This window comes from Odontomachus brunneus, unplaced genomic scaffold (assembly GCF_010583005.1).
Source record: "Odontomachus brunneus isolate Ranch 3 - 2012 unplaced genomic scaffold, Obru_v1 Obru_scaffold_016, whole genome shotgun sequence".
Lineage (NCBI taxonomy): Eukaryota > Metazoa > Arthropoda > Insecta > Hymenoptera > Formicidae > Odontomachus > Odontomachus brunneus.
The window spans coordinates 2206060-2222543 of NW_022639466.1; the positions used below are offsets into that span (position 1 = coordinate 2206060).

The following is a 16484-nucleotide window of genomic DNA, read 5'->3' on the forward strand; positions in this document are numbered from 1 at the left end:
CACGCTTCCGAAATGTTGAAGAAGTGCGAGAATGGGTGGACGAATGGATTGCTTCGAAACAAACATCGTTTTATCGAGATGGTATCGCCCAGTTGCCAGAAAGATGGCAAAAAGTTGTAGAAAGTGATGGAAAATACTTTCATTGAAATAATTTAAATAAATTTTTTACAATAAATGCTTTTTCTCAGTATTTTTTGGGCGGAAACTAAGTTAAGGTCCTAATACATCATACAACAATAAATTGCATCGTTGTTATAATGTCTAATTCTACAAAGTAACTGATACATACAACGCATCTTGTATCGCACTTACATAATGTTGAATAAGAAATTATAATATTAATGTTTTATAATTATTATTATATATGTTATATGTTATAATATTAATAATATAATATTAATTGTAATTTACTAGGAATAAGGTTGACGGCGTTCGACCGTTACTAATTTTTAAAGACATCTTAAATTTGTCCATATTGTATAGATACAATTTGTCAGGTGCAATAGTTTGTTACAATAATAATATGTAGGTAATGGAAAAATTATTTCGTTATACAAACATAATGGCAAGGGAAAACTTTCGTAAAAGTCGTATATTTGCGTATAATTATTTAATAATAATATATTATTGTTATATATTTTTTCTGGTATTTAATACATATTATATTATATAATATGTATTATATTATATAATATTATATAATATATTATATTATATTATATAATATATTATATTACATTACACATACACATTACCAGAATTTATTTCATATATTACATTTCACACTACGGTGCTCTCTGCTATAATAATATGTAGATACTTTATTCCTCAAACATTTATTACAATAATAAATTATACAATAATAAAAATATGACAATATCAATATGTAACATCATTCTCAGAATAACATTAATCATCACGTTCTAAAGTCTCATTTCGTTCAGTAATCGATACATGACTAGGCAGCTGTTAAAATCTTTAACGTATTGTATTCTTTGACGTTTTTGAGCATCCTTTCATGTTCCTCGAATCATCAGTTCTCTCGAGACTGTACCACAATAAGTGCAAAGCAAATAGTCTAACGGAAGAACCAAGGTTCGCATATATCTCAGTTATTGAGAAATCTTATTCAGCATTATATGATGATGATCGAAATTCGTTTTCTCAACATCCAAAATATCGTCGTATAATCTGACATAAATAATGTGGTACGTTAAATAATAACGATATTTATTATTATATCAAATGACTATATTTTGCTATACCTATTGGCTAAATCTATTATCTTCCTATAATTGTATCACCTTACTATAATTTGTCATGTTGTAGCACCGATAAATGCAAAAATATCTCGGAGTATCAGATATCTCGAAAATTGTTTGCTCTCGAGATTAGCTATTTCACTCGGACTACAAAACAACAGCAGTATCGCAATCGATGGAGCACCACTGAACTTGCACGATAATTGGCTTATCTTGGGTTATGCGTCATCATATAAATGACTAGTAAGAAAGAGATTTATATATACATTGTAAGATACCGAGCAAAAGCAACAACAGTTACTCACTGCAACTTGTCCGCCGCAAACCGAGTTTCACCAGCCATCTTGTGACTCGTGAACAAATCTGCTAAGATTTAATGATAAAATTTATCATGGAATATTGGACAATACTGTTATAATTGGTGTTATAATTGTAATTGGTGTTCTCAGCATTCAGTATCTATTCCAAAAGTTAAATTACTTCAAAAAACAAGGTGTTATTCACGTGCCGCCTATTTCAACAGTGACCGACATATTTTCGGTTGCGTTTCGTCGAAAAACATTCATCGATATCATTCGAGAATTATATTATTTCAAACCAGACGCTAAATACTTCGGATTCTCCAGTTTAACGACTCCGGTCATCTTGTTTCGCGACCCAGAGTTAATCAAGGAGGCCCTCGTTAAGAATTTCGAGACATTTCCCAATCGTCGCGGATTCGCCGAAGTGAAAGATCCGCTGTTTTCAAAAAGTCTGTTCTCTCTTAAAGGGCAGAAATGGCGAGACGTGAGGAGCTTACTGAGTCCGGCTTTCACGTCCAGCAAGATGAAAACTATGTACGTTTTGATGTCGGAGTGCGCTGTCGATTTTGGCCAGTTCCTGTCGGATGTACCAGCTGATAAAGCCGACATGAATATGAAGGATGCCTTCACGAAATTTACAACCGATGTTATTGCCACATGCGCTTTCGGAATTAAAGTGGACTCCATGAGAGATCCGACGAACAAATTCTACATCTATGGTAAAGACGCAACTAACTTCGCTGATGGTTTTCGTATCTTTACTTTGGTAATTTACGGAAACTTCCCGAGACTCGGTCGACTTCTCGGCTTGAAGATAATAAAGGATCATGTAACGAAGTTTTTTAAAGATATTATAAAAAACACGATTGTCGCACGTGATACCAAGAATATCATACGTCCGGATATGATACAATTAATGATGGATATGAGAGGCAAACGTGAGGCCGACAGAGAATTAAGTATCGACGACATGACAGCACAAGCATTCCTCTTCTTCTTTGGTGGCTTCGAAACCAACTCGACTGCGATGTCCTTCATTGCCCACGAGATTGCAGTTAATCCCGACGTCCAAGCGAAGTTACGGCAGGAGATTGACAACGTCCTGGACGAGTCAAACGGAGAAGTGACTTACGAAGCGGTCAATGGACTTGAATATTTGGACGCGGTAATAAACGAAGTACTCAGATTATATCCGCCGATGATTTTCATTGAAAGAATATGTGAAAGAGCTTATGAATTACCACCCGCATTGCCGGGTGAGAAATCATTCACTATGAAGAAAGGCCAGCTCGTTTGGGTGCCGGTTATCTCGATTCACCGCGATGAAAAATATTACCCTGACCCGGAAAAATTCCGTCCGGAGAGATTCTTAGACAAGAACGCATATCAAAACTCGGCGTGTTATTTACCATTTGGATTAGGGCCGCGAATGTGCATAGCCAATCGGTTTGCCTTACTAGAGATCAAGGTATTGATGTTTCATCTACTGGCGCGATGTGAGCTGAAACCTTGCGCGAAAACCTGCGTGCCGATGAAATTTGATAGGAAAAATATGTTTTTGTCACCCGAGGGTGGATTCTGGTTGAATGTTCAGCGTAGAAGCGATATACATCCTAAACTTCGGTCGGTTATGCCTGAATGTGGTATTACTAATCCTTAAATAACATTCACACGTATTAAAATTAGATTGCACCATATGGAATCGTCTGCAGACGAATAGCAAATAATTATTTGATAGAAGTATCCTGTATATTTGTGTACTGGAGTTTGTACTGATAAAATATAATAACAAATAATATTATGTATCCTAGCGTTATAATATTATATTGTAGGTTATGTCAAATATTACGATATTTTATAATATACATTGTATTTTACGGTTTTACATAGATTTTATGGTATAGTACTTTATGGTTATATATACATTTATATTTATATATACATTTTATAGTATAATATATTATGATATTTTACGGTACACGTTATATAGCCCAGGATTGTTAGTAGCGATTGCCCGGAGATCGCAATCAGTCCAAATGTCCAGGAAAAGTTGCGATAAGAGATCGATAAAGTTCTGAAAAATTCAAACAATGAAGTGACTTACGAAGTTATTAATTATCTTGAATATTTAAACGTAGTTATAAGCCAAACTCTCCGATTATATCCACCAAATTGGTTCTTAGAAAGAGTGTGCATCAAAGGTTATAAATTATCGCCTGCTTTGCCGAATGGAAAGCCGTTTATAATGAAAAAAGGTATGAATGTTAGCCTTCGATTTACTTCAACGTGACGAGAAATAATATGATAATTCAAAAAAATTTTGCCTGGAGAGATTTTTGGGCGACAGTGTGTACCACAACTTTCCATGTTTCGCACCATTTGAATTGGGGCCACGAATACGCCCAGCTAATAGTTTCGTCATTCTGGAAATCAAGATCTTGCTGTTTTATCTCCTTGCGCAATATGAGGTAAAACCTTGCGCGAAAATTATGTGGCCCATAAAATTGAGCAAACAAAATTTCACTCTGATTCCAGAAGGTAAGATTCTGATTGAATATTCAACGTAGAAATGGTATGTACCCTACAATTTTGACGGCATCCTTTGAGTAGTAGTAGTAGTAATTTTTGTATAATGCTTCAAATGCGCCGATATTTTATTTAATTTATGTATACACAATTGTAAATAATAGCAAAAAAAATTTAATACATAGGGGATTCTATATGTACGAACTCTGTCATAAATTTTAAATAACAACACGTATATTACTGTTACATTTTCTTTTGTTTTAGTATTGTGCCTGGTAGACAGGTGTATATAAATTTTGTGACAAGTTTATTAGTCTGCATATTGCAGAATCGCACATCTATAGTTTTATTCATAATTTAAGGTTATTATATATCTTCTCAGTAAACATTATTTTATAGGGTCTTCCCACGTTCAAGGCTAATAGAGCCCGAAAATACAGAATGCTGCATTGTGAACGCTCCTTTACTGTGGGATGCTGTATTGCGCTTGATTCGTATCTTACATAATGTCATATCGAGCGTGACGTGCCTATGACATCAACGTACAAATTCCAAGTATGTATATCGCGACAGTCGCCTGCGGAGGTTCGTGTGCGTAGTATCGTTCGCACGTTAAATCAGTGTCAACTATTCGTTCGTACATCCGCAAATCAATTCCGACAAATTTTTACAACTAAATTTGCGACCATGGAATACTGGACGATACCGTTATCCATTGTGTTAGGAGCTCTGGGATTCCATTATCTCTTTAGAACATTTCATTACTTCAAGAGACACAGTGTTATCCATATATCGCCTCTTCCGATATTCGGCAGTATGTTGCCGTTAATATTCCGCCAAATCTCACTAGCTCAGTTTGGCAACATGCTTTACACTTTCAAGCCGAAAGCCAAGTACTTTGGACTCTACGCTACGACGCAGCCTATCATCTTTATTCGTGATCCAGAGCTTATTAAGGAGATCTTTGTGAAGAATTTTGAAATTTTTCCAAATCGCGTGGGATTTTCCTATATAAATGACCCGTTGTTCTCGAAGAACTTATTTTCTCTTCAAGGGCAAAAATGGAGAGATGTGAGAACAATGTTGAGTCCAGCTTTTACGTCCAGCAAAATGAAGACCATGTTTACATTAATGCTGGAGTGTGCCGTGGATTTTGCCAAGGCTTTATCAGAAAAATCAGTAAATGAAAGCAACGTGGATATGAAGGACGCTTTTACCAAGTACACGAACGATGTGATTGCCACGTGTGCTTTCGGAATTAAAGTGAATTCAATGAGCGATCCTACAAATAAGTTCTACGTTTATGGTAAAGACGCTACTAACTTCAATGGACTGCGCGGCCTTAAATTTTTCATTTTTGGAACCTTTCCGACCCTAACGCGACTACTTGGTATGAAATTTATAAGCGATAAAATAGGAAATTTCTTCAGAAATGCTATAAAGACTACTATCGACATCCGTGATAAAGAAAACATTACACGCCCTGATATGATACAGTTGATGATGGATATGAGAGGCAAACGTGAAGCTGAAAGAGAACTCACTATTGAAGAAATGACCGCGCAAGCATTTGTTTTCTTCCTCGGTGGCTTCGAAACCAGCTCTACTGCTATGTCTTTCATTGCCCAGGAAATCGCGGCAAATCCAGACGTTCAGGAAAAGTTGCGCCAAGAAATCGATGATGCTCTGAAGAATTCAACCGGGAAAGTGTCTTACGAAACTATTAATCATCTTGAATATTTAGAAGCAGTGATAAACGAAACTCTCAGGATGTATCCACCTATTTTTATGGTGGAAAGATTAAGCGTGAAAGATTATGAATTACCTCCCACATTGCCGGGTGAGAAGCCTTTTATTTTGAAGAAAGGTATACCTGTTTGGGCACCAGTTTACTCAATTCAACATGATGAGAAGTACTACGATGATCCAGAAAAATTTCGTCCAGAGAGATTCTTGGGCAACAACACATACCACAACACTCCGTATTTCGTACCATTCGGGTTGGGGCCACGAATGTGTATAGCCAACAGGTTTGCCATGCTGGAAATTAAAGTCTTGTTATTTCATGTACTGGCTCGGTGCGATTTGAAACTTTCGTCGAAATCTACTTATCCTATAAAATTTAGCAAATCGAGTGCCACTATGACTGCAGAGGGCGGCTTTTGGTTGAATATTAAACCTAGGAAGAATATGCATATTACAACCTAATAAACACCAGTAAACATTTAGTATATATCAGACAATAAATTGCATCGATGTTAAAATGTTTAATTTTACAATGTAACTGATACATACAACGCATGTAATATCGCACTTACATATTGTTCAGTAAGAAATTATAATATTAATGGTATATAATTGTTTTAATATTGTGTATATATTATATGTTATAATATTAATATTATAATATTAATTGTAGCTTACTAGGAACGCGATTGACGCATTTGACCGTTACTAATTTTTAAAGACGTCTTAAATTTCCAAATTATTGTATAGATATAGTTTGTTAGGGAAATAGTTTGAGTAATAATATAGGTGTAATAATATAGGTGATGGAAAAACTATCTCGTTAAGCTAATGGCAAGGGAAAACTATTGTGTAAATGTTATATATGTACGTACCTTTTTATAATTATTACAATTTTTATAATCTATAGGTATAGCTTCCGGAATGGAGCTATCCTATTACAATTTTATAACTTTTATAATTATTTAATAATAATATATTGTTGTTATATATTGTTGTTGCTATATATATTTTCCAGTATTTAATATATATTATATTATATTACGCACACATATTACAAGATTTTATTTTACATTTTATGATTTTACATTTTTAAGATTTTATGTTACATTTTACACAACGACGCTCTCTGCTATAATACTATGTAGGTATTTTAATGTTTAAACATTTATTACAATAATAAGAATATTATATTAATGTCTAACATTTTCAAATGTACATTAATCATCATGTTCTAAAGTCCCGTTTTCTTCAGTAATCGATACATGACTAGGCAACTGTTGAAATCTTTAACGTATTGTATTCTTTGACGTTTTTGAGCATCCTTTCATGTTCCTCGAGTTATTAGTTCTCTCGAGACTACCGCAGTAAGTGCAAAGCAAATAGTCGAACGGTAGGAGCAAGGTTCACATATATCTCAGTTCAGTTATTGAGAAATCTTATTCAGTATTATATGATGATGATCGAAATTCGTTTTTTCAACATCCATAATATCGTCGCATAATCTGATGTGAATAATGTGGTATGTTAAATAATAATGATACTTATGGTTATATTAAATAACTATGTTTTACTATACCTATTGACTATACATATCAACTTACTATAATTGTATGTCATGTTATAGCACCGATAAATGCAAAATTATCTCGGAGTTATCAAATATTTATCTCGAGAATTGGCTACTTCACTCGCACTGCAAAACAACAGCAGTGTCGCAGTCAATGGAACACCGCTGTACTTGCTGAACGAGATAACTGGCTTGTTATCTTGGACTGAGTCATCATATAAATGACTTGCAACAAAAAGGTTCACATATATGTTATAAGGTACTGCATAAGAGCAGCAGCAGTTGCTCATTGGAGCTTGTCCACGAAACTGCGTTTTGTCAGCCGTCTTGTCATTCGTGCACAACTTTGGCAAGATTTAATAATAAAATTTATCATGGAATACTGGACAATACTGTTATATATTGTGATTGGTGTTCTCAGCATTCAATATCTGTTTCAAAAGTTTAATTACTTCAAAAGACAAGGTGTCATTCACGTGCCGCCTGTTTCGATAACGACCGCCATACTTTCGATTGCGCTTCGCCGAAAAACATTAGTTAGCCTCTTTCGAGAACTATACTGTTTCAAGCCAAACGCTAAATATGTTGGATTCTACAGTTTAGCGACTCCGATTGTCCTGCTTCGCGACCCGGAATTAATCAAGGAGGCCCTCGTTAAGAATTTCGAGACATTTCCCAATCGACGCGGTTTCGCCGAAGTGAATGATCCGCTGTTTTCAAAAAGTTTGTTCTCTCTCAAAGGGCAGAAATGGCGAAATGTGAGGAGCTTGTTGAGTCCGGCTTTCACGTCCAGCAAGATGAAAACCATGTATGTCTTGATGTCGGAGTGCGCTGTCGATTTTGGTCAGTTCCTATCGGATCTACCAGCTGATAAAGCCGACATGGATATGAAGGACGCCTTCACGAAATTTACAACCGATGTCATTGCCACGTGTGCTTTTGGAATTAAAGTAGACTCCATGAGAAATCCGACAAACAAGTTCTACATCTACGGTAAAGACGCAACTAATTTCACTGGTGGTTTTCGTGTCCTTAATTTTATGATTTCCACAAATTTCCCGAGACTCGGTCGACTTCTCGGCATAAAGATCATGAAGGACCATGTGACGAAATTTTTTAAAGATACTGTAAAAAGCACGATTGTCGCTCGTGATACCAATAATATCTCACGCCCTGATATGATACAATTAATGATGGATATGAGAGGCAAACGTGAGGCCGACAAAGAATTGGATATCGACGAAATGACAGCACAAGCATTCATCTTCTTCTTTGGTGGCTTCGAAACCAACTCGACTGCGATGTCCTTTATTGCCCACGAGATTGCGGTTAATCCCGACGTCCAAGCGAAGTTAAGGCAGGAGATTGACAGTGTTCTGGACAAGTCAAACGGAAAAGTGACTTACGAAGCGATCAATCGACTTGAATATTTGGACGCGGTAATAAACGAAGTACTCAGAGTATATCCGCCGGTCGGTTTCGTTGAAAGAATATGTGAAAGAAATTATGAATTACCACCCGCATTGCCGGGTGAGAAATCATTCACTATAAAGAAAGGCCAGCTCGTTTGGGTGCCGGTTATCTCGATTCACCGAGATGAAAAATATTACCCTGACCCGGAAAAATTCCGTCCGGAGAGATTCTTAGACAAGAACGCATATCAAAACTCAGCGTGTTACTTACCATTTGGATTAGGGCCGCGAATGTGCATAGCCAACCGATTTGCCTTACTAGAGATCAAGGTATTGATGTTTCATCTATTGGCGCGTTGTGAGCTGAAACCTTGCGCGAAAACCTGTCTGCCGATGAAATTTGATAGAAAAAATTTGTTCTTGTCGCCCGAGGGTGGATTCTGGTTGAATGTTCAGCGTAGAAGCAATATACATCCTAAACTTCGGTCGGTTATGCCTGAAAGCGATATTACTAATCCTTAAATAACATTCCACACGCATGAAAATTAGATTGCATCATGTAAAATCGTCTGTAGATAGCAAATAATTATTTGATAAAAGTTCTGCATGTTTATGTACTGGAATTTGTAATGATAAAATATAATAACAAATAATATTATGTAACCTAGCGTTATAATATTATATTATTCGTTATGTCAAACATTACGACATTTTATGGTATACATTGTATTTTATGGTCTTACATACATTTTATGGTACAGTATTTTATGGTTATACATACATTTTATAGTATGGTATACATTACAATATTTTATGGTACACGTTATACAGCTCAGAATTGCTACCATTGCCCATGAGATCGCAATGAATCCAAATGTTCAAGAAAAGTTGCGATAAAAGATCGACAAAGTTCTGAAAAATTCAAACGATAAAGTGACTTACGAAATTATTAATCGTTTTGAATATTTAGACGTAGTTATAAGCAAAATTCTCCGATTGTATTCACCAAATTTCTTCTTAAAAAGAGTATGCATTAAAGATTATAAATTACCGCTCGTTTTGCCGAATAGAATGTCCTTTACAATGAAGAAAGGTATGAATGTTGGCTTTCGACTTACTTCAATGTGATGAAAAGTAATACGATGATCCAAAAGAATTTCGCGCGGAGAGATTCTTGGACAACAGTGTGTATCACAACTCACCGTGTTTCGCACAATTTGGGGCCACGAATGTGTTTAGCTAATAGATTCGTCATTCTGGACATCAAAGTCTCACTGTTTTATCTCATAGCGCAATATGAGTTAAAACCTTGCGCGAAAACTATGTTGCCCATAAAATTGAGCAAATAAAATTTCACTCTGGTTTCAAAAGGTAAGATTCTGATTGAATATTCAACGTAGAAACGGGATTCTATTTGAATCAACTGTATGTATCTTACAATTTCGTCAGCGGCCTTTGATAGTAATACTAGTAGCAATTTTTGAATGATACTTCAAACGCGCTGATACTTGATTTATGTGTACACGATTGTAGATAATAGCAAAACAAACATTTAATGTATAGGAAAGTCTATATATATGAACTCTGTCATAAATTTTAAATAATAACACGTATATTGCTGTTATATTTTTTTATGTTTAGTATTGTATCTGGTAGATGAATGTATGTAAATTTTGCGACAACTATATTAGTCTGCATATTGCAGAATCGCACATCCATAGTTTTTTTCATAGTTCAGGGTTATTATATATCTTCTCAATAAATATTATTTTATAGGGCCTTCTCACGTTCAAGGTTAATAGAATCATATATATATAATAGAGAATAGCTGCATTGTAGATGCTGGCTTGCTGCGAGATGCTGTATTGCTTGATTCTTGTCTTACGTAACGTCATATCGAGCGTGACGTGCCAATGACATCAACGTACAAATTCCAAGCATGTTTATTGTGATAGTGACAGTTGCCTGCGGAGGCTCGTGTGCGCAGTATCGTTCGCACGTTAAATCATTGTCAACTATTCGTTCGTACATCCGCAAATTAATTCCGACAAATTTCCAACAACTAAATTTGCGACCATGGAATATTGGACGATATTGTTATCCATTGTGATAGGAGTTCTGGGATGCTATTATCTTTTCAGAACATTTCATTACTTCAAGAGACAATGTTATCCACATATCGCCTCTTCCGCTATTCGGCAGTATGTTGCCGTTAATACTCCACCAAGTCTCACCAGCTCAGTTTGGCGAGATGCTTTACACTTTCAAGCCGAAAGCAAAGTACTTTGGATTCTACGTTACGACACAGCCTATCATCTTTATTCGTGATCCAGAGCTTATCAAGGAGATCTTTGTGAAGAATTTTGAAATTTTTCCAAATCGCATGGGATTTTCCTATATAAATGATCCGTTGTTCTCGAAGAACTTATTTTCTCTTCAAGGGCAAAAATGGAGAGATGTGAGAACAATGTTGAGTCCAGCTTTTACGTCCAGCAAAATGAAGACCATGTTTACATTGATGCTGGAGTGTGCCGTGGACTTCGCCAAGGCTCTATCAAAAAAGTCAGTAAATGAAAACGACGTTGATATGAAGGACGTTTTTACCAAGTACACGAACGATGTGATTGCCACATGTGCTTTTGGAATTAAAGTAAATTCAATGAGCGATCCTACAAACAAGTTCTACGTTAATGGTAAAGACACTACTGACTTCAGTGGACTGCGCGGCCTTAAATTTTTCATTTTCGGAACCTTTCCGACACTAACGCGAATACTTGGTATGAAATTTATAAGCAATAAAGTAGGAGATTTCTTCAGAGATGCTATAAAGACTACAATCGACATCCGTGATAAAGAAAACATTACACGCCCTGATATGATACAATTGATGATGGATATAAGAGGCAAACGTGAAGCTGAAAGAGAACTCACTATTGAAGAAATGACCGCGCAAGCATTTGTTTTCTTTCTCGGTGGCTTTGAAACAACCTCTACCGCGATGTCTTTCATTGCCCAGGAGATCGCAGCCAATCCAGACGTTCAGGAAAAATTACGCCAAGAGATAGATGATGCTCTGAAGAATTCAAACGGAGAAGTGTCTTACGAAACCATTAATCATCTTCAATATTTAGATGCCGTGATAAACGAAACACTCAGAATGTACCCACCTATTTTCATTCTGGAAAGATTAAGCGTAAGAGATTATGAATTACCTCCCACATTGCCGGGTGAGAAGCCTTTTATTTTGAAGAAAGGTATACCTGTTTGGGCTCCAGTTTATTCTACTCAGCGTGATAAGAAGTACTACGATGATCCAGAAAAATTTCGTCCAGAGAGATTCTTGGGCAACAATACATACCACAACACTCCGTATTACGCACCATTCGGGTTGGGGCCACGAATGTGTATAGCCAACAGGTTTGCCATGCTGGAAATTAAAGTCTTGCTATTTCATGTACTGGCTCGGTGCGATTTGAAACTTTCGTCGAAATCTATTTATCCTATAAAATTTAGCAAATCGAGTGCCACTATGACTGCAGAGGGCGGCTTTTGGTTGAATATTAAACCTAGGAAGGATATGCATATTACAACCTAATAAACACCAGTAAACATTTAATATATATCAGACAATAAATTGCATCGATGTTAAAATGTTTAATTTTAAAATGTAACTGATACATACAACGCATGTCATATTGCACTTACATATTGTTCAGTAAGAAATTATAATATTAATGTTATATAATTGTTTTAATATTATGTATATATTATATGTTATAATATTAATATTATAATATTAATTGTAGCTTACTAGTAATGGGGTCGATAGCATTTGAACGTTACTAATCGTAATTTTCAAAGACGCCTTACATTTGTCCAAATTATAGATATAGTTTGTTAAGTGGAATAGTTTGTATAATAATATGTAGGTAATGGGAAAACCATCTTGTTAAATCAGGGCAAGCTAATGGGAAGGGAAAACTATTTCGTAAAAGTCGTATATGTATATATTTTTTTATAATTATTTAATAATAATATATAGTTGTTATATATATTTTCTGGTATTTAGTATATATCATATTATATATTATATTACACACACATTACTAGATTTTATTTTATATTTTTCACACAACGGCGCTCCTCTACTATAATAATATGTAAGTATTTTATTCTTTAAACATTTATTACATTAGTAAGAATGTTATAATATCAATGTCTAACATTATTTTCAAATTTACGTTAATCATCAATCGTTCTAAAGTCCCGTTTCCTTCAATAATCGATACATGCCTAAGCAGCTGTTGAAATCTTTAACGTATTGTATTCTCTGATGTTTTTGAGCATCCTTTCATGTTTCTCGAGTCATCAGATCTCTCGAGACTGTACCGCAGTAAATACAAAGGGAATAATCCAACGCAAAAACCAAGGTTCGCTTATATCTCACTTCAGTTATTGAAAAATTTTATTCTAGGAAAAATTTTATTATAGGATGATAAATTCGTTTTTTCAACATCTGTAATATATTTTCTGTCGCATATTTTAATATGAATGATGTGATACATAAAATAATAATGGTACTTATGATTATATTAAATGACTATATTTTACTATACCTATCACCTTACTATAATGGTATGTCATGTTATAGCACCGATAATTGTAAAAATATCTCGGAGATATCAGATATCTCGAGAATTGTTTGCTCACGAGATTGGCTACTTCACTCGCACTGCAAAACAATAGCAATATCGCAGTCGATGAAGCACCGCTGAACTTGCACGATAATTGGCTTATCTTAGATTATGCGTCATCATATAAATGACTAGTAAGAAAGAGATTCATATATACATTGTAAGATACCACGCAAAAGCAGCAACAGTTACTCATTGTAAATTGTCCGCCGCAAACCGAGCTTCACCAGCCATCTCGTGACTCGTGAACAAATCTGCTAAGATTTAATGATAAAATTTATCATGGAATACTGGACAATACTGTTATATATTGTGATTGGTGTTCTCAGCATTGAATATCTGTTTCAAAAGTTTAATTACTTCAAAAGACAAGGTGTCATTCACGTGCCACCTGTTTCGATAACGACCGCCATACTTTCGATGGCGTTTCGTCGAAAAACATTAGTCAGCCTCTTTCAAGAAGTATACTGTTTCAAGCCAAACGCTAAATATGTTGGATTCTACGGTTTAGCGACTCCGATTGTCCTGCTTCGCGACCCGGAATTAATCAAGGAGGCCCTCGTTAAGAATTTCGAGACATTTCCCAATCGACGCGGGTTCGCCGAAGTGAAGGATCCGCTGTTTTCAAAAAGTTTGTTCTCTCTTAAAGGGCAAAAATGGCGAGACGTGAGGAGCTTACTGAGTCCGGCTTTCACGTCCAGCAAGATGAAAACTATGTACGTTTTGATGTCGGAGTGCGCTATCGATTTTGGCCAGTTCCTGTCGGATGTACCAGCTGATAAAGCCGACATGAATATGAAGGATGCCTTCACGAAATTTACAACCGATGTTATTGCCACATGCGCTTTCGGAATTAAAGTGGACTCCATGAGAGATCCGACGAACAAATTTTACATCTATGGTAAAGACGCAACTAACTTCGCTGATGGTTTTCGTATCTTTAATGTGATGATTTACACAATCTTCCCGAGACTCGGTCGACTTCTCGGCATTAAGGATCATGTAACGAAGTTTTTTAAAGATATTATAAAAAACACGATTGTCGCACGTGATACCAAGAATATCATACGTCCGGATATGATACAATTAATGATGGATATGAGAGGCAAATGTGAGGCCGACAGAGAATTGAATATCGACGAAATGACAGCACAAGCGTTCATCTTCTTCTTTGGTGGTTTCGAAACTAACTCAACTGTAATGTCCTTTATTGCTCATGAGATTGCGGTTAATCCCGACGTCCAAGCGAAGTTACGGCAGGAGATTGACAACGTCCTGGACGAGTCAAACGGAGAAGTGACTTACGAAGCGGTCAATGGACTTGAATATTTGGACGCGGTAATAAACGAAGTTCTCAGATTATATCCCCCGATGGTTATCATTGAAAGAATATGTGAAAGAGCTTATGAATTACCACCCGCATTGCCGGGTGAGAAATCATTCACTATGAAGAAAAGCCAGCTCGTTTGGGTGCCGGTTATCTCGATTCACCGCGATGAGAAGTATTACCCTAACCCGGAAAAATTCTGTCCGGAGAGATTCTTAGACAAGAACGCATATCAAAACTCGGTGTGTTATTTACCATTTGGATTAGGGCCGCGAATGTGCATAGCCAACAGGTTTGCCTTACTAAAGATCAAGGTCTTAATGTTTCATCTACTGGCGCGATGTGAGCTGAAACCTTGCGCGAAAACCTGCCTGCCGATGAAATTTGATAGGAAAAATATGTTTTTGTCGCCCGAGGGTGGATTCTGGTTGAATGTTCAACGTAGAAGCGATATACATCCTAAACTTCGGTCGGTTACATCTAAAAGCGGTATTATTAATCCTTAAATAACGTTTTACACGCATTAAAGATGAATTTTATCACGTGGAATCGTCTGCAGATAGCAAATAATTATTCGAAAAAAGTTCTATATGTTTGTGTACTAGATTTTCTGTAACAAAATATAATAACAGATAATATTGTTATGTATCCTAACGTTATTATATTGTACGTAAATAATATTGTAAGTTATCACACTTTACGATATTTTATTTTTATACATATATTTTATAATATGGTATTTTATGGAATGATATTTTATGGTTATATATACATTTTATAGAATGATATACATTACGATATTTTATGATATACGTTATATAAGTCCAGAGCAAAAAATAATTAGGAAAACATTATTGTAACGTTATTCAGTGCATAATGTTTTCTAAAACGTAGTCTTTAACGTTGCGTCAATTTTAAATTTTAAATTTAAAATTTTTAAGATATTTTTGCAATATTCATAAAGGTTGTATATTATCAGGTGATATTTGTAATACTTTTAAAAAATACTTAATGTTTTACAAATAACTAATGTTTTAAATACTTTTAAAATATTAAGCAAAAACACTTTCAAGAGATACACATAAAATTAATATTTTTACATGTTAATCTAATGCTTTTTTTGACGCTTAAAATAGGCGTAGACACGCAACAAATCGATACTTTATCGATAGCGTCTGAAAATGGACGTAGGGAACGTAGTTCCATCTCAAAAATGGGTGTAGATGGCGCATCGAACAGCGTGAAAATCGGTGTCGGCCAAAACGTATGGCGTTGTTTCTCTCTGATATTGCTAAATTTTTACTAAAAGAAATAAAAAACTCTTTTTGAGTATAATCAATATTGAATGTAAAGGACAATAAGAGTTAAAGCACAGGTCTAATAGTGCTATTAAAACTATTAAAAAAATAGTGACCCAATCTCATGATGAGAAGAAATTTATTAATCATCAAACAATTTCCATGGAGGTTTCCAAAAAATTTACTTTGCCATTATCACCAAAATCAATCGTAAACTGAAGGCGTGGATGGAAAGAATTAAAAACACTCAAGATACTCTCAACTCTTGTTTTGGCTGCTCCAGAAATTTTTATTGAGAGTATCTTGAGTGTTTTTAATTCTTTCCATCCACGCCTTCAGTTTACGAT

The 16484-nt window shown here is 35.4% G+C and overlaps 3 protein-coding genes across 3 annotated transcripts in view; all 3 read left to right on the forward strand.

The window, feature by feature from the left end:
- The window catches only part of LOC116841546, a 5550-nt gene extending 2121 nt beyond the window's left edge, over nt 1–3429 (forward strand). Inside the window, exon 2 of the mRNA XM_032809607.1 lies at nt 1711–3429. Coding sequence (XP_032665498.1) covers nt 1711–3224 — 1514 coding nt within the window. The 3' untranslated portion in view covers nt 3225–3429. The remainder of the gene's footprint in view (nt 1–1710) is intronic.
- A 376-nt stretch (nt 3430–3805) lies between these two features.
- Nucleotides 3806–9869, forward strand: LOC116841545. The gene is made up of 2 exons (XM_032809606.1): nt 3806–6255; nt 7828–9869. Exons 1-2 carry the CDS (start codon nt 4622–4624, stop codon nt 9338–9340), a joined length of 3147 nt encoding a protein of 1048 aa, XP_032665497.1. The 5' UTR covers nt 3806–4621; the 3' UTR covers nt 9341–9869.
- A 727-nt stretch (nt 9870–10596) lies between these two features.
- LOC116841549 lies at nt 10597–15534 on the forward strand. The gene is given in 3 exon segments (XM_032809611.1): nt 10597–10980; nt 10982–12370; nt 13842–15534. Coding segments are annotated over 3 exon segments (2979 nt in total). The 5' UTR covers nt 10597–10894; the 3' UTR covers nt 15346–15534.
- Nucleotides 15535–16484: the final 950 nt, after the last annotated feature.